General features: G+C 43.5%; 1 protein-coding gene across 1 annotated transcript; it reads left to right on the top strand.

Annotated features, from left to right (window-relative positions):
- Window positions 1-509: 509 nt before the first annotated feature.
- Window positions 510-26,065, top strand: Nemp2 (nuclear envelope integral membrane protein 2). Its single transcript, XM_036172709.1, has 9 exons — window positions 510-650; window positions 8,082-8,197; window positions 10,448-10,679; window positions 10,797-10,869; window positions 17,000-17,093; window positions 17,941-18,055; window positions 20,022-20,247; window positions 23,610-23,786; window positions 24,221-26,065. The coding sequence occupies exons 1-9, from the start codon at window positions 557-559 to the stop codon at window positions 24,357-24,359; spliced, it is 1,266 nt and encodes a 421-aa protein (XP_036028602.1). The 5' UTR covers window positions 510-556; the 3' UTR covers window positions 24,360-26,065.
- Window positions 26,066-27,068: the final 1,003 nt, after the last annotated feature.

Here is a 27,068-nt window from a genome sequence, read left to right as displayed (position 1 = left end):
AAAGCTTTTATAACTCTTTGGGTTTTTTTCTTTTTTTTTGAAAGGTAAATTGTTCCTGAGCTTAGACACAGCAGTTGTTTAAGCCTCGACATTTCCAATTTGTTGTTGCTTTTTTTTTTTTTTTTCATAAAAGGAAGAGAGAGGAAGGGAGAAACGAAAAGAAACTGGCTTTTATTTAACTGGGGCTTGCTGGTTTTATTTCCGAGAGGCGGCTTGGGAAGGGCCTGCCCTTCCTTAGCTGCCCGCCCTGGTCCACGGGGAGCCAGGAAGCCAGAAGGCTGGTGAGCGCCCCCTGGAGGCCAGCGGGCCGCTGCAAGCTGACTGCGGGAGGGCGGGACCACGGCCGGCCCCGCCCCTCCCGCCCCCGCCCCCGCCATCCCTGGACTGAGCGCCCCCTGGAGGCCACGGGGCGGCCGCTCGGCCGACCGAGGGAGGGCGGGGCCCCGCCAGGCCCCGCCCCCGCCAGGCCCCGCCCCCGCCAGGCCCCGCCCCCGCTCCCCCAGCCTCCGCTTTCCCGCCCGCGGGCGGCTGCGCCATTTCCGCCGCTCCGGCCGCGATGTCGCGCGGACCCTGGTGGCTGGTGCTCTGGCTGCCGCCCCTGGCCACGCTGCCCGCGGGCGCGGTGAGCGAGGAGGAGGCGGCGATGTCAGGTAACCCCGGCTCCGGGCGGGGGGCCTCCCTGCGGGGCGTCAGGGTCACACGTGGGTGCGTCCAGGCCCCGCCCCTGTCTGTGAGCATCCGGATGCTTCAGGATTTTGATTTGTGCAGGATCAGTCACACCGCCGGGCTCCGGCACAGCTGTCCTTATTTTATCCGTCTGCACCAATCTCATGAAACTCAAAACTAGAGGAGGATAAAAGCTTCAGAATGAAACCGTAGTTCTGTCCCCGATTGGCAGCTGTGACCTGGGTGGCTGGTCCTATGCAAAACACTGCTGATGCCCCAGCCTTGAACCTGGTGCATAGGGAGCAGTTGGGAGCTGCTCGGACTGTTTGGGGTGCTTAAGATCCCGGCTGAGAAAGCTGTAGCTGCAAAACTCAGCAATTCTCCACGAGTTTAACGTTTATTTTTTACCATTCCGTGGCGTCCTTTAAAAGGTCGCTTGTTCGCATTGTCCATTGCAACCTTGGTCACCATCGAGGCAAGGGAGACTGTCAAGTGTGGACTTTTAATTGGATACTCTCCCCACACCAACAAAGTCAGTCAGTAGGGTGTCTAACACTGAAAGAGAGAACGGAGGTTCAGTCAGCATTTACGAGCTTCTGACAACACTGCCTTGCGTCCCAGTTGTCCTTGAGCTTTTGTATAGATCAGGCTGGCCTCCGGTGTGTAACAGTCCTGCCTCCACCTCCCAAGTGAAGGGTTATAGGGCTGTCACGCTTGGCTCACAGATTTGGTATCACCCAGTGGTAAAGGTCCCCGGTGGTGTTAAAGACACACCAGGATTTTCCTGCGTGGGAGGTGTCAGACACCCACGAGGTGATAAAACTCAAGTCCACAGCTGAGAAAAATGGCGACTTCTGTCTTGCCATTCTAGATATTCTTTAAATGCACGTAGGAGGTGACCATTGTCCTGGAGTGTTCAGCGACACTGTGAGAACCCCCTGAGTGGCTAGGCATAAGAGCTGCTACTGTAAAAGCTGTGGTTTTACAGGAACCCTAGGAAGAGACAGCGAGGCAGTAAATGCCCTCACCCACAGGAAGTGTGTTTTTTAAAAAACATCCCAAATGGCTGCCTGAAACCTCAGATGGTACTGAACCTCACATAGACTTCTTCTCCTGTATATACATACCTGTCAGCAAGTTTAATTATAAATCAGGTAGAGCAGGAGAAAAATAATGATTAAAAATGCAGTTATAATCAAATGTTCTGGAAAAAGCTATTTGAACTTACATATTATTACTTTGAGAAGTTTTCATTTAATATTTTCAGATCTTGGTTCAACACCGAAAACTAGAGCTTTAGCAAGTGAAACTGAGAATAGTGGAAGACGGTTGGTCCTTCCCACGATAAAGTAGGAGCTGTCCACAGCATCGAGGTTGCTTTTGATTATGACCAAGGCCCTTTCCAGCTCTGAGGTCCTGCCTTGAGCACATACCCACTGCCATGGCATGGCATCCACTCTGAGGCCCACCCTCTGTCACCCTGTTTGTAGAAAAGGCAGACAGCTGTCATGAGAGACAGAGGTAGTTGTCTGAGGAAGAGAAATGTCAAGTCAAGCATGACTCTTAATTTGAAACCAATAGGTCAGGTCCATAGTAACTGCTGCCCCTCAGCTGGGGTTCCAGAAATGGCTTCCCAGGCTCCTACCTCCAACAAGGGGTCATTTCAAATTTACAGCTTGAAATTCTTCTGTGGCAAGGGAAAATGTCTACTGAAGTTAGAATCAGACTGTGTATGGGGGTAGGATGTGCTAATTTCAGTTCCGTTCCCATGCCATTGGAGGAATAAAAACCAAGATTTATATTCAGGTGCAAAGCAACAAATGAGTTAGAACAGAGAGACGTTACTTATGTAGCTTACACCTTTGAAAAATGTGAGTTTACCAAAAATACCGAGAAGATCCTCACTCCATCTGGAACCTCCATTTGAGCTCCTATCAGGACAGTTTGTTGGCTTTTTGCCTTTTCATGTTTCCTGCTTATCCCCATCCCAGAAGGACCAAGTCTGGGCTTAATGAAGAGAATGGCAGGGTGCTCAAGTGTCTGCAGGGTTTCTGTGCTGGTTTCATTAGAGGCTCGCTTTTCCCGTATGCAAACTGGAAGGCTAGGTTCCAGGAGGAGTGCTGATGAATTATCTTTTTCACATGGGAAGTGGTTTAACATCTGCTAGGGCTTGAGAAGTGTTTGCATGTTTCATTTTCAGAAGAACCTATAAGTAGATTTAAGTACTACCTGCTCCTAACGTTTTGACTGAATATTTCTGCCGTATGTCTGACTAAAGTCTTGAAGTTAAATATACTTAGACATTAAGGAAGCTAATAAACAAGAAAAGCATTAAAGGGGTCGTTTGCTTTTGGCTTAGTAACAAAGCAGGTGATGTGAGGCTCTTCTTAGATGTGTGCAGTGATGCTCCCTTGCCCCCAGGGACTTGTTCTGACAACCCAGTAGGAGAATGAACTACAGCGCTCTGAGCACCGTGGGTCTCATTCCTTCCTCACTGAAGCAGAGTATGAATTAGGACAGTTAGAGGTTCACAATGACGAGTAATACAACAATACTGACAATACACTCGGCAGTTCCTTGAAGCTTATGAATTGTTTATTTCTGGAAATTCTGATTTAATTCTTTTGGATTGTGGTTGACCCCAGGTAGCCGAGACAGTAGAAAGTGAAGCCGCAGAAGCGGGGACCACTGTAGTCCCACACTACATTAGCTGAATATTACAAGCTTCATGATATTTGAAGTCAAATGAGACATCTGCCTCATTGGTTCACATAAACCCTATTTGAGGCCTTTGGTAATGTGATTAATTTCACCTGCCTGTTCCTTAGTCTGTTGAAGACTGGGGAAATCCAGAACATGTTCAAACCAGGAAGTCCCTTATACAGCATACGCTGAGGTCAAACCCAAGGTTCATGCTACTTCTTGGCTTCCTGTTTTTGAGGAGTAAGGAAGATGGTCCTTGGCAGCTGTTCAGTGTGGCCAGCCTTACCTTCTAGTTCAGGGTACACTGGTGACTGCACACTTGGCTTCCTTGCTGCATGCGCTCTGGCGTGGATGGCGTGGTACAGGCTGGACACAGAGGGGCACTGTGTGGGAGGTTTTAAGGGGAGGACTGAGTGCACCTCTTGTGCCAGCAATTCTTCACGGAAACCGGTTGTGTTTTCACTGGGTTACGTTTTGCTCAGGTAATCTTCTAATCCTCTCAGATTGCAACACACATGCAAATGACAGGTACTTGAATGTTGCAGGATTCGGTAACTCCATAGAGTAAGATAAGATGCATGTGTGAGATCTGCAGGATTCAGTAACTCCATAGAGTAAGATAAGATGCATGTGTGAGAGCTGCAGGATTCAGTAACTCCATAGAGTAAGATAAGATGCATGTGTGAGATCTGCAGGATTTGGTAACTCCATAGAGTAAGATAAGATGCATGTGTGAGATCTGCAGGATTTGGTAACTCCATAGAGTAAGATAAGATGCATGTGTGAGATCTGCAGGATTCGGTAACTCCATAGAGTAAGATAAGATGCATGTGTGAGATCTGCAGGATTCAGTAACTCCATAGAGTAAGATAAGATGCATGTGTGAGATCTGCAGGATTCAGTAACTCCATAGAGTAAGATAAGATGCATGTGTGAGATCTGCAGGATTCAGTAACTCCATAGAGTAAGATAAGATGCATGTGTGAGAGCTGCAGGATTCAGTAACTCCATAGAGTAAGATAAGATGCATGTGTGAGATCTGCAGGATTCAGTAACTCCATAGAGTAAGATAAGATGCATGTGTGAGATCTGCAGGATTCAGTAACTCCATAGAGTAAGATAAGATGCATGTGTGAGATCTGCAGGATTTGGTAACTCCATAGAGTAAGATAAGATGCATGTGTGAGATCTGCAGGATTCAGTAACTCCATAGAGTAAGATAAGAAGTGCATGTGTGAGATCTGCAGGATTCAGTAACTCCATAGAGTAAGATAAGATGCATGTGTGAGAGCTGCAGGATTCAGTAACTCCATAGAGTAAGATAAGATGCATGTGTGAGATCTGCAGGATTCAGTAACTCCATAGAGTAAGATAAGATGCATGTGTGAGATCTGCAGGATTCAGTAACTCCATAGAGTAAGATAAGATGCATGTGTGAGATCTGCAGGATTCAGTAACTCCATAGAGTAAGATAAGATGCATGTGTGAGATCTGCAGGATTCAGTAACTCCATAGAATAAGATAAGATGCATGTGTGAGATCTGCAGGATTCAGTAACTCCATAGAGTGAGATAAGATGCATGTGTGAGATGAAAACTGTAACCAGCAGAAAGTAGGTGAGCATAGTTGGGTGTGCATGTTCAGACATAGCTCAGAGAAGGCCTTCCAGAGAAGGTGGCATCAGGGCCAACATACCAGCTATTGACAGGTGTAAGCCCTGCTAGGATCTGTGTGAGTTGCAGTCCAGGGAGACCTGAGGCAGGAGGAAGCCGGTGCTTTAAGAAGGGTTGGTAGACTGTTATGGGTGGAGCCCTCAAGCAAGAGAGAGTAGAGGAAAAGGAAGCCATAGAGGTACATGAGCCTTTCTGAAGGAGGGTAGATGTTTTCATGGTGTTAGCAGAAGTGATTAGAGGAAGTAATGGGCCCTGAGTGATGCTTTATTTATAAAAACCCTAAATGCTTTATTGGAAGAAAGGTTGTAGAGAAATCATGGGGTTAGTTCTGGAAGTAGGAGACCAACCAGAAGGCTGTTGAAGTAATCTTAAGTACAAAGTGAATATTGCTTGCATAATAAAGCATGTGCTCCCACATCCATGCTATGGCACTGTACTTGCATACATGGTCTTACTCTTAAGAGCTACAGGTATCCAGTGATGTAGAAGACAGCCTTGGGACCCAGTGGAAAGCCTTCATGATGGTAGTAGCCTTTGTTTACAAGTCAGTCCTCACAGGAGTTACTTCTGTAGACCATGGACACAAAGCTTTCTGTGGGAGTTAATTCAGCCCTTAAATAATGGGGCTCACTAAGAGAGGCATTACAGGAAGAACCCTTGTAGGTGTCTCTAAGAACCCCACTCCCCCCCCCCCCGCAGCATGAAGCACCCCTGGTGACAAAATGCCTGACCATGAATGAGCATTTGTGTAAAGTTTCAGGACACCAGGGCTGTGAACACGCGACCCCATGCCCTTCACCTTCCTTGCTGGGACGGTCTCTTTTCCAGTGATAAATGAATCCCTTACTAAGGATTCACTGTACAAGGTTTTCAGTTCCAGCTACCCAATTTAGCTCTGGTTCCTATTCAGAGACCTTGCAGGAGGCAGAGAGCATGTGACGTGGGAAGGCCAGGCCTGAGACCTTCCATTCCGTCCTCTGGCTTCCAAGGTGTGCTGTTGTCGCTCAAGGACTTCCTAGTTTTACATCACATTCTTTGACCTCCTTCTTTTCTATAGCTAATTGCCAGTGTTAGACATCCTAAGACTGCTCCTTCGGCTGCTGCCCTTGGCCTTGAGCTGTGTGCATCTCAGTTGTACCCACAAGTAACCCCCACCTTGGCTGCCTTACGTGTTTGCGGCACTGGTTCTGCTGTCTTCTTTAGGGTCTTATGTAGAAGACGTTTTTAATTTTTGGTGTCCTGTGCTTAGTAGGGTCTCGCAAGTGTCCTCTTACTGTTTGAGAACCTGGCTCTTGACCTAGATCCTTGTATTTTCAGCTCAGGCACCATTGATGAGTTTCAAAGCACATGCATTTCATCACTAAGCTAAGAGGAAAGGTGAAGGGATTCATCAGTCACATCAGTCATCTTGGGGCATTAGATAGCCAAGCTGTCAACTGTTTCAGGAAGTGGGGCTATTCCTGTCCTCACTTCAGCCTATCACAAAGGTTATTTCAGCCAAAGCAGGTACCTGTTGAGCTTATTCAACATTATTCTTCATATATATATGGTATAATGATCAGCTAGTAGCTACTGGTTACCTAGTCCGTGCCCAACTTGGGTATAACAGTTTGTTCTAACCTCATCTCAGGTTTATCTACAGTTTTCCTCAGCTGTACTTGGAACAGAGTGAAGGACCCATTTCCCTGGGTACCCACAAGAACTCCCTGCTCCTGTTTCCTATTCCTGAGAGGATTTCCTGTTTGACACACTGTCTTGGACTCCAGAAAACTTACTTAGTTCAAATTCAAACACAGCAGCAGTCTCAGAAGGAAATGAACCCTGTTACCTCGTTTGTAGTATCATCACATGAATCTGCACTAGAGGACCTATCTCCCTCAGACCGCATTGCTAAATGCTACATTAATGTTATTTGTGCACACATAATACTTACATGTCGATATTCAACTCCAGCTAAAGATCTTCTTGGCTACAGAACTGTCTCTCTTCTTTAGAACCAATGAAAACTGACTGACTGTCCATCTGTCCAGATTGAACTCATCTCCCATTCTTCTCGCAAACCTACCTCAACATCAGCACTTCCGGTCTGGGTAAATGCTCACCATCTCTCCATCCACTAGAAACCTTCACATCTTCATCTCCTTCATCCACTGACTTTCCAAAATGTGTTGATTTCTCTTCCCAAGAGCTCTTAAATCTGTTCTTTCTCCTTCCTCTTCATACCCTAAGCAATTGGGTCCTCTCCTTGCTATGGGGCCTGGAGGTCCATATGATGCCTCATCCTGTTGTGGGTGTCTCAGGACAGTAGTGACTGTCCTGCCCATACCTGACTACAGTTGAGTTGTGTCCTTTTTAATGTCATCTGTTTCCTGCTGCATCTTTGATACTTAATTGAAGTCAATTAGTGCTCTGTTTTCAGAATGAAGTTCAGATTCCTGAGGTGTCCAAACGGTTCCTTGTGTCTGTCCTTGCTTCCTTGTCCCTGAGTTGATCCGCCATGACATCACTCATGTAGTAATGCTCACGCCTGTCATCTCTCAGGCCTGAAACTGTCTTTGCTTGCAGCTTATTCTTGAGTCATCTGCTCGTATTTCTTTTCTATGAAGCTTCCCTTAACTCTTGCCATCTACTGTAGGACATGCACTGTTCTCTGTGCATGTATGATGTTCATATGTGACCCAGGAGTGTTGACTCTGGGTGTGGTACTGCTGTTCTCTGTGCATGTATGATGTTCATATGTGACCCAGGAGTGTTGACTCTGGGTGTGGTACTGCTGTTCTCTGTGCATGTATGATGCTCATATGTGACCCAAGAGTATTGATGTTGGATGTGACGTTTTCAGACAGACACTTGCTAAATTAGGAAGAGTGAAGAACTCTAATCACCATGTAGAAGAATTTTTGGTAATAGAATTTTGGTAATTCTAAAAACTATGACAATCTCCCTTTGAACACACTTTTTAAGTAATTAAATACTTAGGAAACCTATTTATTTGTTTGTTTGTTTGTTTGTTTATTTATTTATTTATTTATCTTTTAGTTCCAAGATGTAAATCCTTGAAGGAAATGGACCTAATGAAAACTTCTGTGTCAGACTGTTACTGCTACAATCAAAATTCACAAATAGAGTGGACGCATGTGTGGTCTACTGTGCAGGTTAGACCTACTTTTATATCCTGTCTGAAGAATGTGGGATTAAAATGCACCACTTTGGGATTTAAAAATCTATTTTGTATGACATATGGCTGATGTATCAGGAAGAAAGCTATTGTGAGGGGCATATGGTGGTTTAAGGAGGTGTTATGTGGGAGAGGACATTAATTCTTCTTTATATCTGCTCAGGCCTTCCTCTGACCATTCCTAATGAATACACTGTCTAAGTCAGTGGTTCTCGACCTGTGGTTCATGACCCCATTGGAGAAGTCAAACAACCCTTTCACAGGGGTCACCTAAGGCCTTCAGAAAGCACAGATCCTTACAGTATGTTTCATAAAAGTAGCAAAATTATAGTTATGAAGTAGCAATGAAAAGAATTTCATCGTTGGGGGTCACCACAACATGAGGAACCAACTATATTAAGGGGTCACAGCATTAGGAAGGCTGAGGACTACTTCTCTAAGGACACAAAGAAGCAGTAATAAAAAGTGAGAGTACCCACTGAGAATGTGGCGTTTCAGAAAGACTCTGGTAAAGAGAATTACCAAAACAGTTGACTGGGGGAAGAAATGCTGTAGGCTGAGGGACAGTCTGAGTTTGTCCCAGGACATGATGTCGACTTATACCCTTCCTAGAGAATAAGATGTTCAAGGCTCCTGTGGTTTCTTGTGCCATCATGCCCGGGGCATCTTGTACATGTTTTTCCAGGGAGTTTTGGGACATGAAAGCTGCAGTAATCCATACGGCACATCCCTGTTCATTCCTTGTACTCTTTTTACCAAGACCTTACAACTCCAGCACCTCCTCCCCATCTTCATGCTTGGCTAATGACCCTTCTACATCATTAAAAATGGGGAAAACTGTCTGAGGAACAAGAGGTAGAAAGATTGTAAGAGCCAGAGGGGGTGAAAAACGCCAAGGAAGCAGGCCTTCTAGACACAACAGGACTGATGGACACAAGAACTCACAGAGACTGTGGCAGCATGCACAGGACCTGCACAGGTCTAAGCCAGATGGGGTCCCAGTGCCGAGAGGGGAAGTGGACACATGTCCCCGTCTCCACCTGGAAGCTATCTCCAGTTGACAACTGTTCGAGGAAAAGTTAATTTCTCTAGTGGAGTCTCACTGGGGAAGGCAGGCCCCTTGTGCAGCAGTAGATGGGCAACACCAAATGAACTCAATGATAGTTTTATAGTTTTTTAAAAACTGTTCTTCTTACAGGTCTTTTGCTTATATGTCCTGTTTTCCAATTCTGTGTTTTTATGGGATTTATGTGTGTGGATTTGTGTCTCTATACGTGTTTCTTGTGATTTTTCTTTGGGTACTTTTTTCTGTTGGTTTTGAGTTTGTCTTATTATTATTGTTGTTGATTTATTGTAGATGCCTGTTTATTTTCTAATCAGAGGAAAAAGGGTGTGGATTTGGGTGGGTGGAGAAGGTCTGGGAGAAGTTGGGGGAGGGGAAACCATGATCAAAATATATTGAATGAGAAAAAATTATTTTCAGTTTAAAAATATGTAAAAAGATTGAGGTCATGTATGGGAAAGAAAAAGAAGAAGTGGGAAACATCAGAAATGCTTGTGTACTGTCTTTTTTCTGGGCATCCACCCACCTGTCAGCACCTGTAGGCACCGCTCTGCCCCTGCCTGTGGAGACAAAATGTCTGCCTCGGAGGAGGTGTGTGTGTGTGTCTGAGCCCTTGACTGGTGCACTGGGTCAGACCCACCCTTGCCTGCTCAGGTCTACCCCAATAGCACTTCCTATCCATGGGATGATTCCTACAAAGTGACAACAGCACTTTTCCGTTTGTAAGACGTCACAATTCTGCGGACTCCATTTTTTTGCTCTTCTTCATTTCTCTACTTCCCACTATAGTGAAATTTCCTTTTAAAGTTGACGTCTGCAGCCTGCGCTTCTCCCATTTTCTGTCAGCTTGGCCAGTCAGACTTTCACACCGAGGTCCCTAGCACCTCCACACTGTAACTTCAGTCTGACCTCAGTAAGTGACGCATTGTCTCCAAGTCCCAATGTGGGACTAGCGCCATATGCACTGCCTCACCTAGCAAAACATCCACTCCCCAAGGCATCTGTAGACTAAATGCAAGTGTGACGTTCCAGGCACTCGGGACCAGAGCCCTGTCCTGTGCATCGGCGCATTCTTCCCTCAGCCATTCCTGGGTTCTTACTCCTTGGCTTGAGCTGAGGTGAAAGTTTTGATTCTGCCTGGATTGATCCGGTCTTGTTTTGTAGGTGACAGTGAGCAGTCCAGGCCTGCTCAGATTTGTATATGTCACAGGAAGTCATAATTGCCAGCATCCAGAAACCATCCTATCATTTATCAAATGTGTGATTCATAACTTTTGGGTACCAGAGGAGTCTAAGGAAATGACCATGGTCTTCAGTCCATATGGAAAAACTGTATGCTTCTCTGTGAAGCCCATCGGGAGGGTGTTCACCTACTCAGTGAGCGTGGACCGAAACAGTAAGTCCCTTGTCATTGTAGTTGACTGGACTTTCAGTAAGTTGACTTGCTTGTTCTTTCTACAACTTTATACTCTGACACAAACATTCATGGTGTTGGTGTCTTTTTATTTTCCAGTTGTGGATTTCAAACTCTTCCTTGTGTTTGTAGCAGGCATTTTCCTCTTCTTTTATGCAAAGACCTTGAGCCGGTAAGTACCCATTTTTACATTTGTAGTGTTCCGATGCAAAGCTGTGTGCATTGTTTCTGACTCTGTGCTGAATATTTGCCCACCACTGCACATTTGTGGTTCTTCTGGGATTTACAAGTGATAGGGCTGAAGGCAGTGTAGAATCATCTTTAAAGAGAGCGGTAATTGTTTGTAGAGCAGATACATACATGGTGCAGAGTATGTTTGCTTACGTTAGTTTACATATATGCACATATATGAACTTGGTACTACTCTTCTTATTTTGTTGATTACAGAACCCATATCCCTCATCATTTGACTCACTCTCGTGAGTGCCAAGGTTTGTGCTCAGGTTTTCTGATGCCAGGGGCTTGCTGTCTTTATTCGGATATTGGATGTGACAAAAACTTGCTTCTTGGATGCACACGTTGCCCTGATGTTTTGTTTCTTGTAACTTATAAAAACCACTCTCTTGACAATATTTACTTCTTAACCTGCCAAGCCTGCTTTGTACTAATATTTCTCCATTATTCCTACCACTGTTCACTTTTGAGCTTTTCCTTAGGGTGTGGTCAGGTGTGTATAGGTTGTCTGCCAGCTTTTCTGACTAGGTAATATATCTGTGGCAAGAAGAGGAAAGCCTAGATGCTGACAAGCCAGGCTGCTGTCCTAAATCCCCCAGCAGCCGACTCACTTCTTTTTATTTATTTGTTTGTTTGTTTGCTCATTTGCTTCTTTATTCATTTTGCATATCAACCACAGATTCCCCCTCTCATCCCTCATCCTGCTCCCCCCACACCTTCCCCCTACCTTCCCTCCCACCTCTTAACCCCTTGTCCAACAGGATAAGTTCTCCCATGGGGGGGATAGCTAAGCCTGACACATTCAGTTAAGGCAGGACCAAGCCCCTCCCCACTTTATCAGGGGTGAGCTAGGTGTCCAACCATAGGTAATGCACCAGGGACGGATCCTGATCATACAGGCCCCTCAAACAGACCCAGCTACACAACTGTTTTCTGTATGCAGAGGGTCTAGTCCAGTCCCATGCAGGTTCCACAGCTGTTGATCTAAAGTTCATGAGTTATTTTGAGCTTGGTTCAGTTGTCTCTGTAGATTTCCCCATCATGGTCTTGACCCCCCCCCCCACTTTGCTCATATTCTCTGTTTAGATCTGTACCCCACTTCTTAATGGGATTGTTTCTTGAGTTCTTTATATATTTTGGAGATCAGCCTTCTTGTCAGATGTAGGTGAAGATCTTTTCCCATTCTGTGGGATGCCTTTTTGTCTTATTGACCATGTCCTTTGCCTTACAGAAGCTTCTCAGTTTCAGGAGATCCCATTTATTAATTGTTGCTCTTAGTGTCTGTGCTACTGGTGTTGTATTTAGGAAGTGATCTCCTGTGCCAATATGTTCAAGGTTATTTCTTACTTTCTCTTCTATCAGGTTCAGTGTAACTGGATTTATGTTGAGGTCTTCGATCCACTTGGATTTGAGTTATGTGAATGGTGATAGATATGGATTTATATGCAATCTTCTACATGTTGATATCCAGTTGTGCCAGCACTACTTGTTGAAGATGCTTTCTTTTTTCCATTGTACACTTTTTTGGCTTCTTTGTCAAAAATCAGGTGTTCATAGGTGTGTGGACTCATGTCTTCAATGCCATTCGTCCACATGTTGGTTTTTATGCCAATACCAAGCTGTTTTTATTACTATAGCTCTATAGTAGAGCTTGAAGTCAGGGATGGTGATGCCTCCAGAAGTTGCTTTATTGTAAGGGATTGTTTTAGATATTCTGGGTTTTCTGTTTTTTCATATTGTTGAGTTTTATTGAAGTTAAGTATTGTTCTTTGAAGGTTTGTGAAGAATTGTGTTGGGATTTTGATAGGGATTGCATTGAATCTTTAGATGGCTTTTGGTAAGATTGCCAATTTTTTAGGTTGGTTCTACCTATCCATGAGCATGGGAGATCTTTCCATTTTGTGATGTCTTCTTTAATTTCTTTCTTCAAGGACTTAAAGTTCTTGTAATAAAGGTCTTTCACTGGTTTGGTTAGAGTTACTCCAAGATATTTTATATTATTTGTGGTTATTGGAAAGGGTGATATTTCTCTGATTTCTTTCTCGGCCCATTTATCATTTGTGTATAGGGGGACTATTGATTGTTTTAGTTAATCTTGTATCCTGCAGCATTGCTGAAGGTGTTTATCAGCTGTCAGAGTTTCCTGATAGAATTTTTGGAGTCACTTATATATACTATCATATCACCAGCAAATAGCAAAAGTTCGACTTCTTATGTTCCAATTTGTACCCCCTTGATATTCTTTTGTTGTCTTATGGCTCTAGCTAGAACTATATTGAGTATATATGGAGAGAGTGACAGCCTTATCTTCTTCCTTCTTTTAATGGAATCACTTTAAGTTTCTTTCCATTTAATTTGATATTGGCTGTCAGCTTGCTGTAAATTGCCTTTATTATGTTTAGATATGTTCCTTGTATCCCTGATCTCTCTAGGACCTTTATCATGAAAGGGTGTTGGATTTTGTCAATTTTCATCATCTAATGAGATGATCATGTGATTTTTTTTTTTCTTTCAGTTCGTTTATATGGTGGATTACATTGACAGATTTTCTTTGAACCATCCCTACATCTCTGGGATGAAGCCTATTTGATCATGATGGATGGGTTGTGTGTGTGTGTGTGTGTGTGTGTGTGTGTGTGTGTGTGTGTGTGTTTAATGTGTTCTTGGATTCAGTTTGCCAGTATTTTATTGAGTATTTTTGCATCAATGTTCATGAGGGAGATTGGTCTGTAATTCTCTTTCTTTGTTGCATCTTTGTGTGGTTTGGATATCAGGGTAACTGTAGCCTTATAGAAAGAGTTTGGCAGTGTTCCTTCTGTTTCTATTGTGTGGAACAATTTGAGGAGTATTGTTATTAGCTCTTTGAAATTCTGGTGGGGTTGGGGATTTAGCTTAGTGGTAGAGAGCTTGCCTAGCAAGCACAAGGCCATGGGGTTCAGTCCTCAGCGCTGAAAAAAAAAAAAAGAAATTCTGGTGGAATTCTGTGCTGAAACCATCTGGCCCTGAGCTTTGTTTGGTTGGGAGATTTTTAATGACTGCTTCTATTTCCATAAGAGTTATAGGTCTATTTAAATAGTTTATCTGGTCTTGATTTAATTGGGGTATATGGTACCTATCCAGAAAATTGTCCATTTCTTTTAGATTTTCCAATTTTGTGGAGTACAGGTTTTTGAAGTATGACCTGATGATTCTCTGGATTTCCTCATTGTCAGTTGTTATATCTCCCTTTTTGTTTCTGATTTTGTTAATTTAGATATTCTTTCTCTGCCTTTTAGTTAGTTTGGATAAGGGTTTGTCTATCTTGTTGATTTTCTCAAAGAGCCAACTCTTTGGTTTCATTGATTCTTTGTATTGTTCTCGTTTTTATTTTATTGATTTCAGCTCTTAATTTGATTATTTCCTGGTATTTATTCCTCCTGGATGAATTTGCTTCTTTTTGTTCTAGAGCTTTCAGGTATGCTGTTAAGTCACTGGTGTGAGATTTCTCCAAATTCTTTATATAGGCATTTAGAGAACAATAATGAGCATTGTTCAGTTTCCATGAGTTTGTAAGCTTTCTGAAACTTGTGTTGTTGTTGAATTCTATCTTTAAGGCATGGTGGTCTGATAAAATAAAGGAGGTTATCCCCCCCCCCTTTTTTTGTATCTGTTGAGAGATTTGCTTTTGTGACCAAGTATGGGGTCAATTTTAGAGAAGGTTCCATAAGGTGATGAGAAAGAGGTATATTCTTTTGTGTTTGGGTGAAATGTTATATAGATGTCTGTTAAGTCCATTTGAGTCATAAACCATCTGTCAGTTCCCTTATTTCTCTGTTAATTTTCTGTATGGCAGACTTGGCCATTGGTGAGAGAGGTGTGTTGAAGTTTCCCACTACTAATGTGTGGGGTTTGATGTGTGATTTAAGCTTTAGTAATGTTTCTTTTACAAATTTGAGTGCCCTTGTATTTGGAACATAAATATTCAGAATTGAGACTTCATCTTGATGGATTTTTTTTGTGATGAATATGTAATTCCTTCCTGTTCTCTTTTGATTGATTTTAGTTTGAAGTCTATTTTGTTAGACATTAGGATAGCTGCAACAGCTTGCTTCCTAAGTCCATCTGACTGGAAAGACTTTTCCCCGCCCTTTACTCTGAGGTAGTGTCTGTCTTTGAGGTTGAGGTGTGTTTCTTGTATGCAGCAGAAGGATGGATCTTGTTTTCGTATCCATTCTGTTAGCCTATATCTTTTTATAGGCAAATTGAGTCCATTGATATTAAGGAATATTAGTGACCAGTGATTGTTAATTCCTGTTATTTTTTGGTGGTAGTGTTGTGAGTTTCCCTTCTTTAGGATTTGTTGGTGTGGGATTATCTATTGCCTGTGTTTTCATGGGCGCATCTTATTTCCTTGGGTTAGATTTTTTTTCTAGTATGTTCTATAGGACTGTATTTGTGGATAGGTATTGTTTAAATCTGTTTTTATCATGGAATACTTTGTTTACTCTGTATATGGCGATTGAGAATTTTGCTGGGTATAATAGTCTGGGCTGGCATCCATGGTCTCTTAGTGTCTGCATAACATCTGTCCAGGATCTTCAGGCTTTCAGAGTCTACATTGAGAAGTCAGGTGTTATGCTGATGGGTCTACCTTTATATGTTACTTGGCCTTTTTCCTTTGCAGCTCTTGATATTCTTTCTTTATTCTGTATATTTAGTGGTTTGATTATTATGTGGTGAGGGGACTTATTTTTTGGGTCCAGTCTATAATCTTCTTGTATCTTCATAGGCATTTCATTCTTTAGGTTGGGGAGGTGTCCTTCTATGATTTTGTTGAATATATTTTCTGTATCTTTGAGTTGGTATTCTTCTCCTTCTTCTATCCTTATTATTCTTAGGTTTGGCTTTTTCATGGTGTCCCAGATTTCCTGGACATTTTGTGTTATGACTTTTTTGTCTTTAGTATTTTCTTTGACTGACAAATATAGTTCCTCTATTGTATCCTCCATGCCAAAGAGTCTCTCTTCCATCTCTTGTATTCTGTTGGTTTTGCTTGCACCTGTAGTTCCTGTTCATTTACTCAAATTTTTTATTTCCAGCCTTCCCTTGGTTTGTATCTTCTTCATTGTTTCTACTTCAATTTTCAGGCCTTGAACTGTTTCCTTCACATGTTTGATTGCTTTTTCTTGGTTTTCTTGGCTTTCTTGAAGGGATTTATTGATTTCTTCCAATTTTTTGTTTGTCTTTTCCTCAATCTCTTTAAGGAAATTTTTCATTTCCTCTTCAAAGGCCTCTATCATCTTCTTAAAGTCAATTTTAAGGTCCGTTTCTTCTGCTTTTTCTGCAGTGGGATGTTCAGGTCTTGCTGTTGTAGAACCACTAGGTTCTGGTGGTGCCATATTGCTCTTTATGTTGTTTAATGTATTCTTACACTGGCGTCTACCATCTCTTCCTCCAATTTGTGCAAATGGTGTCTGTGCCTCAGGGAGCCATTCTTGGTCCAGTTGGAGCTGGCAGAGTCTGTGTCTCAGAGAGCAGCTGTGGTCTAGGAGGATAGGTGGGTTTCGGGGGTGGATTGGGGCTTGTAGGTTACAGGGTCTGGTGGCAGGGGGTGGGGGTGCATAGTCAGGCCTGCCTGCTGGGGCTGCATTTGTGCCCCTGAGCCTAAAGCCTAGAGGCTGGGGTGATCACTAGGAGAACAAAGACTCGCCTCTTGGCCCATTCGGAGCTGGCAGAGTCTGTCCCAGTTCTCTTCTTGCTGTCTTGGTTTGCTCCTCTGAAAGATTTGTCCCTGGGTGTCTGGGAATTCCCGGAGAGCTCTCAGGCTAGTGCTTACCATGTGACAGGTGCATGTGTTGGCGGATCACAGTCTGAATAAAGAAGATAATTCAGACGTTCAGCAGTAGTCTATTACTGAAACTTTCAAGTACCACTTTCAATTTTAAATATAGGGGATGTGGTTAGAGTTTTCCTTTCTTAATATTCCTTACTAGTCACTATCGCCACATTGAGTGTTTTGATTTTTTTTTTTTTTCAGTTTTTATTACCGAAAATGCTTTGCTGACATGGCTTTTCCTCTGTCTCGACAGAAGCCCTGTTTTCTATTACGCTTCGGGTACCGTGTTAGGTGTTCTGATGACACTAGTCTTTGTCCTTCTGATGTCTAGGAGACACATTCCAAAGGTAGGTATCTTATGTGCAAATGAGTAAAACTGGGAACCAAACTTAAAAAGTTAATCAAAATTAATTCATATTGTGATACTTCCTGATTCAGCTGTGCTCCTTTGCTGTATAAATTGACCTTAAAATGTGCCTGTTTCTGAAAAGTCAGTTTGTGTTTATTAGTGATATATAGGACTATATTGTTTGGTGATATTTTTAGTACCCTTTTATGAAATGTGCCTTGGGAGAATGATCCTGAGTCTTTGAAGCATTACATAATAGTGCCACATCTGGTTTTTTTATTTTGTTGTTTCTTCTCTACTCCTTCAATAAAATAATGTAGAAAGGAGGTGGAGGAGGGGACGGGGGAGAGGAGGGAGGGGAAACCGTGGTTGTTATCTAAAAGAAATAAAAGAGTTAATAACAAAAAATATTCCAAAAAAAATAATGTCCCAAAGAATAAATGAATATTAATTCATGATTGTAACTTTGTGGTTACTCTGATTAAAGCTCTAAATACTACTGGTGATTTTTAGATAATTTTATACTTTTTAGTAGTGCTTTCCAACTTTAATGTACATGTTAGTTAACTGGGATGCATGTTAAAATGTAGATTCCGATCTAGCAGTGGGACCCAAGTCTACATGTCATTAAGCTCCCGTGTGAAAACGACTCTCCTCTGAGGACCATACCATACCTTGAACATGAGACTCAGAGAGTATTAGATAAGTACTTTTACTTGATCTAGATGTTTCCAGAACAAAGAATTTGTTTGTTTGCTTCTATTTTTATGGGAGTGAATGAAACAAAATATATAACCAAAATATATTATATATATTTTGTGTCGTTTATTTTCTTCCGCACACAGCACAGCACGTTTGGGGCGCTAATGGTTGGTTGCTGGTTTGCTTCAGTTTATGCTGTGTGCCGGTTGATGGAAGATCTGAAGTGGCTGTGGTGTGGAAACAGAGTGTATGTGTTAGGTAGGTAAACACAGAAGAACCTCCGTTGGTTAGGCTGAAAAGTACAAGCAGGGGATGTTGACATGTTTCTCTCATATACATTCTCGTTTGATTTAAGGAGAGGTGCAATGAAAAATAGCATTTTATTTTACTCCCATGGTTGGCCTTTTAGTTCACTTGGATCCCACTTTAAACCGTTCTCCTTTTTAGCCTTCCTCAGTTTTCTGTACATATCATCAAGAGTAAAATGCTTCAGAATTGTGGCCGAACTCTAGCCACATCTAAGCCGCCATGTCAGTGCTCTAAGAGGTGGCTTCCTCTTCATCTCCCAGGTCTCTTCTTTGTGTATGCTGTAGAAAGGTGGGGGTGTGACTGATGAGAACTTGACTTTTCAGAAACAGAGGATAGAATTACTATTTAAACCCCTTGTTGTATGTTACAGAAATTATTTGATTTTGTTAGGAAATAATGGGAATTGGAGCCTCATCAACATCAGATTCCACGTATAAGGTCAATGTTGCTAAAATAAAAGCAACTCATTCTTAAACACTATTTTTAACCTACTTTCCTATTGTTGTTTGTTTGTTTGTTTTGTTTTTTTTTTCTTTTCTTTTTTTTTTTTTGGTTTTTCGAGACAGGGTTTCTCTGTGTAGCTTTGTGCCTTTCCTGGAACTCACTCATGTAGACCAGGCTGGTCTCGAACTCACAGAGATCCACCTGCCTCTGCCTCCCGAGTGCTGGGATTAAAGGTGTGCACCATCACCGCCCGCCTACTTTCCTATTATATTAAAGTAGTTATTATTTACTCATAACCTGGAATATTCCTATAAGTTCTTTACCCTTTGTCTCCAAACAACAAGAACATTTTCCTATATAACCAAATAACTATTCATTACTGTTGTTAATGCTAGCAATTGTCCCAGGATGACATGTATACTCGCCATCTGTTGTACCACTGAGTTATATCCTTAACCTCACTAGTAAGTGTTAAAGATTAATAATTGCATAGAATCGCCGATTGCCTGGGTCATATTAAGATTTTGAATTACCCTTGCTGCCTGACTGTATAACCTAGACATCGGGCTGAACCTCCAAAGCACCTCCTAGGCTGGGTAACTCTCTCCATCCATCATGGCTTATTTCATCACAGAGGCATCCTGTGAAAGGCCCACTCTCTGGGTTTTTGTGGTGCCCACTTTGTGGCATCATTTAACACGGTCATTTCTCCTGCGAATCAACTGCAAATAAGAAATTGAATCTCAAGGTTTGCTTTGAAACAAATAAGCACTTGTGGTGGGAATCATTGGAAGTGATGTGCATTTCCCATCTGGTGGCACTGGAACCTCGTGTGTCATGCCATTGACACCATTGGTAACCATGGACTGAGTGTGGCTAGCAAGGATGGCTACCCGATCGCTCCTTTGTAAAACGACATTCTCCTTTAGTGACTAGAAGATAAACATTAAAAATAGGTTTATAGCAATCTGGTTTACTTTTGCCCAAGCAATCAAGAATCGTTTGTCCACCCAGGACATTGAACTTAGAAAGCCAGGACTATATATTACCATAATTATCAGTCTATATCTTAAATTATTATGATTTTAAAACCGCTCGGGGTTTAGAGTACTCTTCCACAGACCTGGAGTTTGCTCCCAGGACTCAGATTGGTTCCTTACAGCTGCCCGTAGTCCAGTTCCAGGGTATTGACATCTTCTTCTGGCTTTGTGGGAACCACATGCACATGTGTACATACAGATGGATAATTATAATACATCTTTAAAAGTCAGCCTGTGAGCTCAAGTACAAGGATTAATGAGCTGTAGGTGCTTTTTTTCAACCTTCATTAGGAAAAGGAAATACTTTTCGTTTTCTGAATTTTTTAAATTAAGGTTTTCTGGTAGATGTTATTTTTCAGTCAAGGCTCTGCCAGACTTTCCACCTCAGTTCTCAAGTTCAGGTTTTAATTATTGTCCTTCTGCATTTCCAGGCTATGTCTTGGTTGTCGGGCTTTCTAGCTTTGCTGCCTGCTACAGGCGTGGGCCTCTCACTGATGAGTGGAGCAGAGGCCTTCTGATGTGGACTCTGCGGTTCTTCTCCCTGGTCCTGGTCTACACTGGTGTGGCCGTGCCTCAGTTTGCCTATGCCGTTATGGTGCTCCTCCTGTTCTCCTGGAGTCTGCGCTATCCACTGAGAGCAATCAGCTATCTGAGGTGGTGAGTATCTTTTTATTGCTGCCAACTCTGACGTTTTGAGTTTTAGCTTTATTTATTGTTTGGAGAGATACTTTGGTTACATCTCACAGGTAATTATATTTAATCTGGAAGATTCACTCTGAGAGAACAGAGGAAAAAGAGTGCTAAGCATCTGCTCCCATCTCCACTGAGCTGTAACACCAACTACTCGGGAGTTAGAGCTCACGAAAATCAGCAGCAAAACTGCTTGGGTTGTCTCAGATGTCTACCTTCATCATACATTTCTCCTCCTTAGAACCAAGATTGCTATAGTCATACTAATTGAGCTCATGAGATCAGCATGGGGAGAAAATGCATCGTAAATGATTGGAAGCAGTTATTCAATTCATTTTATTAAAGGTTGGCTTTGTTTGGGGCTTTAATTGAAGGCTTGAGCTTTGTGAAAATACAGAAAGAAAGATAAGGTAGCTTCTGCTGACACAATGCTGTTATGTGTTTCCTTAGTCTGTACATCTGTGTCAGGTGCACAGGTGGAGATGGTCCTGGAGGTGTGCTTGTGGAGATCACGGCATGCATTTATATATCTTCTGCCTTTAAAAAAAAAAAAAGACGTGTGTGTGTGTGTGTGTGTGTGTGTGTGTGTGTGTGTGTGTGTGTGTGTTTTGGGGAACTGTCTGCCATATGTTTGTGGGTACCCAGAATGGCCCGAAGAGGGCATTAGATCCTGTGGCCCTGGAGTAACAGGCAGTTGTGAGCCACCTGATCTGAGTGCTGACAACCTAGCTCCAGTCCTCTGGAAGAGCGTTGGCGTTCTTAGCCACTGAACTGTCTCTCCAGCCCCACACTTAAGTATCCTATAAGTATGAAAACAAAGCTTGCCCAGGGACTAAAGTGTTAATCCGAGAATGGCTTCCTGGAAGAGATGTCATTGAGTTGGCTCAGGCAACAGCGCCATCAGTGCAGTGAGTGAGGTGTGCACGGGGGCTGGGAAGGGCCAACCAGTGTGTTTCCATTCGTTCTCTCTGATGTCTGCCTACACAGAATGTAGAAAACCAAACACCTGGGCCCAGGCAGGGGTGAGGCAGTGGGTGGCCAAGAGGACTGTGGGAAAATTATCTCAGCACTCCCATTGCAAAGGCAGCAGTTAAAACCAGCAGGAGCTGATTGTGGCCATATGCAAATGTAGGTCCCTCTTTCAATCTGATATTCTAGGAAAACTGCAAATGTAGACTGGAATTCAGATGTCATCCTTACAGTGCAAATGTTGGCAGTTAATCTAATGAAAAATAATACACCTGACAGATGATAATTAAACTTGAGACAATGGGTAACTGTTGGCTGGTGGCATAGAGCCATGTGCATTCTGGCTTAGAGGGTTGGTAGACGAGGAGGCCCCTACCGTGGAAGACATTCTTAGACATTGCTGTGTCCAGACAGACACTGACAGACCCTGAGTAGGAGAGGTAGAGCTCCTTCTCCTTCCCTTAGCCACCCGACTGTCTTGCTGGTAGCAAGTGTGTCTTGTCATTGGCATGATGACTCCATTATGCATCAATGGGGCATTCTGTAACAATCCATATGTACTGTTATGTGGTGGTATTGTGTTCCCCAAAATACTGTGCACCCTAATAAACTTATCTGGGGTCAGAGAACAGAACAGCCACTAGATATAGAGGCCAGAAAATGGTGGCACATACACCTTTAATCCTAGCATTCCAGAGGCAGAGATCTGCCTGGATCTCTGAGTTCAAGGCCACACTGGAAACAGCCAGACATGGTAACAAGAACCTTTAATCCCAGGAAGTGATGGCAGAAAGGTATTTAAGGCGTGAGGACGAGGACCTAGAGCCTGGTTAAGCTTTTAGGCTTTTGAGCAGCAGTTCAGCTGAGTTCATTCTGGATGAGGACACAGAGGCTTCTAGTCTGAGGAAACAGGATCAGCTGAGGAATTGGCAAGGTGAGGTGTTCTGCTTCTCTGATCTTCCAATACTAGGCCCTGGGTTTGTTTCTATTAATAAGACCTTTTAATATTCGTGCAACACTGTTATGCTGTCTACTTTAAATTTTGCTAAAGAATGGTTATATGAAAACACAGGGACTAAAGCAGAAACTTATATGTTAAACAACATTTGCATCAGACTTGCTAGCTTGCAAAAAGCTGTTTGCACATGTTAATATATAATAGCTAATCTTTTGATTAGCTGCTGACGACTTGTAATAAACGTCCAGTTTCACCTGTACAGTGACTTTTGAGACAGTGATACTGCATTCCTTCTTTTCATGTGACACAAGTGGGCTGGAGCTGGGAAGCGATTGGCCAAGTCCAGGCCATGAGTGCGCCCTCCATCTGGGTTGTGCCCTGGTTTTCTGGGCAAGAGCCTATGTTTTCCTGTAGGAAACCTGGCTGAGTGTTCTGAAGAGGGGACAGAAACAGTGTCACTGGGAACCTGGCTGGGTGTTCAGAAGAGAAAGAAACAGTGTCACTGGTTCCTCAGTCCAGTTCATCAACGTTAGACAAACCTTAAGAAAGGAAATGGTCTTTGGTCTTTACATCTCAGCCCTCAAGGAAAATGTATGTTTTTAAACCCTTGGAAATATCTACTTAAGATAGAGTGGATGTCACCTGTAAACATTTTTAAGACTCACAGATGAATGTAGCACAAATGTTATTTAAAACCTTATCACAAATATGTATGTCCTTATTAGCATCCTGAATCTCTAAAGTACAGGTTGCTTTATTGTTATGACATTTATTACTTTTCTGACTGGAAAAGAAAATCTAGTTTCTGGTTTCCTAGTGTGTATGTAGCCAGAGAAGAACGAATGCAGGTTTTTTTCCACACAGATCTTTGTGTGGCGGCACTTCCTCTGTGTGTCAGGTTAGGCAGAGGCTCCACCACTAGGTGGAGGTGATAGCCCACAGATCCAGCTTCTGTAGAAAGCAGCATATGTCCCCGCTGGTCTTCATCAAATGACATACTGAAAGCCTGTTTCTGTTTGTGCCAAAGAAAATCGGCAGGCAAAGAGCAAGGAAGCCAGACCTTTTGTCTAGTTGTGTGATTAGAAATCACTAAAAATTTAATCAACGTCTCAATCAGAAATTGGTTCTCAAAGGCCTTAGGACATTGCTATGGTGGTCAGAGAAGCAGGGAAGCACAGTAGGCCCACACTGCCCGTTCCTCACCCCTCAGTCACAGGACTGTGGAAAGCACAGTAGGCCCATGCTGCCCATTCCTCACCCCTCAGTCACAGGACTGTGGAAAGCACAGGGTGCTGTACAAGGAGTTCAGGTGTATTACTGTTGATGTCTAAGATGCATATTTTTGTATGTCATAAGGATTGGATTGGGCAGGAATCTGGCAACCAGATGTCGTGTGTTTTAGGAAAACGAGGCAGTGGTTCACAGCGGAACCGCTGGTGGTGAGGTACCTCACTGACGATGAGTACAGGGAGCAAGCTGAGGCTGAAACAACCAGCGCCCTCGAGGAACTGCGCCGTGCCTGCTGCAGGCCTGACTTCCCTTCCTGGCTGGCAGTCTCCAGACTCCAGGCTCCTAAAAAGTAAGTCCTACTCTGGCCACACCTCAGGTTCTGGTGACTGGAAAATTACATGGTGTTTTTGAGCATGCATTTCTGCTTAGAAGCGACCATTTCTCTTGGTTATGCCTTATACCAAAGTTGTTGGAGGGCTGCTAGGTCTGAGAAAACATGGACCTGATGTGAGGCACTGCACTGAGGTGTGGCCAATGCACTCGCTCACAAGGAGCAGGGAGGAGATGAGTGAATGACTTGGGTGCACCTGGCTGCGGTGGGGCTTTGTAAACCTGCACACACTTGCACTTTCCCATGCACAGCTGTCTGCAGAAGACTCACATAAGCTGTAAATGCCTTCCTCGGCTGACACGCTCCGATTTAATTAAAAGGGATAAGCAGCGAGGCACACATCGACTTCAGATAAACCTCTGTGACAACATTAACTGTTTAAAATCGCTTAGGTTCGCAGCCTTTGTTCTCGGAGCCAGCCACTTGTCACCGGAAGAAGTCAGCACACACGAAAAGCAGTACGGCCTTGGGGGTGCCTTCTTGGAAGAGCAGCTCTTTAGCCTTCATACTGACAGTCTTCCTGCAAGTTGACTTCATTCTGAACAGGAGAGCGGGTAAAAGGCAAAGAGCCTGTCACCGTGGGCAGAGCCATGTACGGACAGTGGGAAAGCGTGCGCTGCAGAGCAGAGCCATCCGAGTTAGGAAAAGCACACGTTGAGAACTGATGCTGGCAGCTCACTTACTGTGCTGGAAGTGGCACCAGGGCTCTAGGAATCGCTGCCACCTGCCCTGAGTGAAGATGACCTTCCTTAGAACCCTGGGAACTGTTCTTTAGGACCAGGAAGCAGGGTCAGATACTGTCCCAGCACCCAGCACTAACTTCTCCCTTGATGCCCTGAGGCTGGTCCAAAGGCTCCATTGTTCTCCCTTCACTTCTTAATTTCTGTGTTTTCTAAAGTGCAGTCCACGTGATGCTAGTCAGGGCTGGTGAAGGGAGTCAACGCCCTGCAGATTTCTCCATCTTCGGTGGCCTGAAGGCATGTGGGTTTTCTGAGAGGCAGCCATCGTCAGACCGGACTTTAAAGTACAAGGACTTTAACCATTTATTGTGTGATTAATAATCTTTAGAACACATTTGCAAAATGCCGCTGATGGTGTAATTTGGGTGTGAGAGACGTGTCCTCAGCAGCCCTGGCAGCGTTCCAGCCCTGGTGCATCCTGAGACTCGGGTAGAAGACACATCTTCAGATTTGGGGTCCAGGCTGTCTCCCCACAGCCGTGGTCTCACTGTGTTGGTGCCTCTGTTTTTGTTTGTTGTTTAATAACAGCCCATTAGTGATTTAATCACTGAAGAAGAAACATTTCTTAGGATTATACTTAATGTTTTCACAAGGTTTTATATGCAGACTGATCATTACTTTTTGTACTTTTATATATTGAAATTGAAAGCAGGTAGCCATCTGTGACATTGTGAGATTTATTTTTTTAAACAGCTTTTATATGTTTGCCATGATTTCTCACAAAATAGATTTGTGATACTTTTTTTATAAAGAGCAAATATTTGTTTCTTGGTCCATGATCAACTCCAGCACGAAACGAACCACTAACTGTGCCTGACCCCAAGGGCAGGAGCCGAAGCGCGGTCCGAGGGTTGAGTATGGTGAATGTTCTGTGAAGAAGTTGCTGCCTCTGTGATCTGAGAATCAGATGCAGAGTTGTTCTGTCTTTGTTTTGTAATGACAACAACACGACAACCCTCCTTTATAGAGAGGCACAGCGAGGGGACACCCAGGTCGTTGCCGTCATTTCTTGAGAGCAGTGCTTACCTTCTGGAACTTTCTAGATTTCTCAAATGATCTTCCTGAAGCAGCCTGTCAGTGTTTCTAGGTCTGCTTTTTGACAGACATATTTAATATTAGGAGTCTTTTTTGTTGTCTTTTTATATTTTTGAATGGTTGCTACAGCTGTCTGATTGGCAACTGCAAGGCCGCATGGGCCGTACGTAGCTGGAGGGAAATCTGTTCCCTCCGGCTCCAACTCTCGAATAACTAAACCTCTCCCCCTCTAAAGAAGTCAAGATTCAAAGGTTAAGATGGAATCCTGCTCTTCAGAGGCTGAATAGCAAGTAGCTCACCTCCTCTCCTTGCTCTCGTCCTCCAAAAAGCCCCTGTGCCTCTCCTTGCCCCTCCTTATAAACCCTTTCTCACCTGGCTCCTCCCCACCACTTCCTGCCAGCTAGCTGCTGATGCAGCCTCCTGACTGCAGGTGAATTTTATTTAATCAAACACATCTTTGCATCATTAGACAAGTGTTCTACCCTACAACACTTTTTCTTTCCTTAAAATTTCACTCAGTTCAGTCTGTGTCTTTACACAGACCTTGATTTTAAAAAGTCAAAGAATGTGGTCTGGAGAGGTGGCTCAGTGGTAAGAGCACTTGCTGCCTTGCAGAGACCTGGGTTCAGCCCCCAGCACCCACATGGCATGACAGCTTACAACCATCCATAATTCCAGTTCCAGGGGATCTGATACCCTGTGACTCTGCAGGCACCAGGCACACATGTGTTGCACATACACGCAGGCAGGCAAGACACTCATGCATAAAATAAAAATTTTAAATCTAAAAAATATATCTATAAATATATACGAAACTGTCAAATGATATGCTTCCATCCTCTTGGCAACCGACTATTTCGCAGGTATAGACAAGAGTTCTAACATGATTCGGCCGCAGCTTAATCCGGTTTTCATTTTCTGTAACTTTACTTATTGGTGGCATATGGTAACATGTCAGATGTGCCAGCGCTCACGCCTAGCCACAGTCACCCCTCGCTGAGCAGTTTGTCTAGGATAGACTGTTTGTGTGGCTGACACGGGAGTGCCCAATGACCCACCCAACCGGCCTACTTTCCTGAGCCATTGACTGGACCCTGCACTGTGAGGAAATGGCAGCAAGCCAGCGTGGCCACAGCAAAACATGGGCTGTCTTTGGGAATGCTGTTTTCCGTGCTTATTTTTGGAAGAATCATGGATCTGTTGGGCTGTGACGTGAACTGTGAGAAGCTAAACAATTAAAGCCTTTCTGTTGAAACCTCTGGTGGGCTTGTGTCGTTGGCCTCTGATTCAGCGGCTATTACAACACCAGTCTCAACTCTAATCCCCACCAAGCAATGTTCACTTCTTCCCTTCTGACCGTCCTCCATCCCTGTCCCCTTTTCCCTTCCTCCTCCTCTTTCTGAAGGTCTCAGACAGTGTGACGACCACTCAACCAATGTCTGTGCCCTTCAGAGGAAGGAGGCAG

Source organism: Onychomys torridus, chromosome 23 (genome assembly GCF_903995425.1).
Source record: "Onychomys torridus chromosome 23, mOncTor1.1, whole genome shotgun sequence".
NCBI classification, from domain to species: Eukaryota; Metazoa; Chordata; class Mammalia; order Rodentia; family Cricetidae; genus Onychomys; species Onychomys torridus.
Note: the sequence above shows the minus strand (reverse complement) of the source record. Positions and strands in the feature narration are given on the sequence as shown.

Bases quoted from the DNA above. Each gene is read 5' to 3' on its own strand.
- Nemp2 (XM_036172709.1), top strand. From the start codon at position 557: ATGTCGCGCGGACCCTGGTGGCTGGTGCTCTGGCTGCCGCCCCTGGCC. The intron at 10,680-10,796 runs GTAAGTCCCTTG...TTTATTTTCCAG, and splicing joins AGTGAGCGTGGACCGAAACA to TTGTGGATTTCAAACTCTTC. The intron at 10,870-16,999 runs GTAAGTACCCAT...CTGTCTCGACAG, and splicing joins TATGCAAAGACCTTGAGCCG to AAGCCCTGTTTTCTATTACG.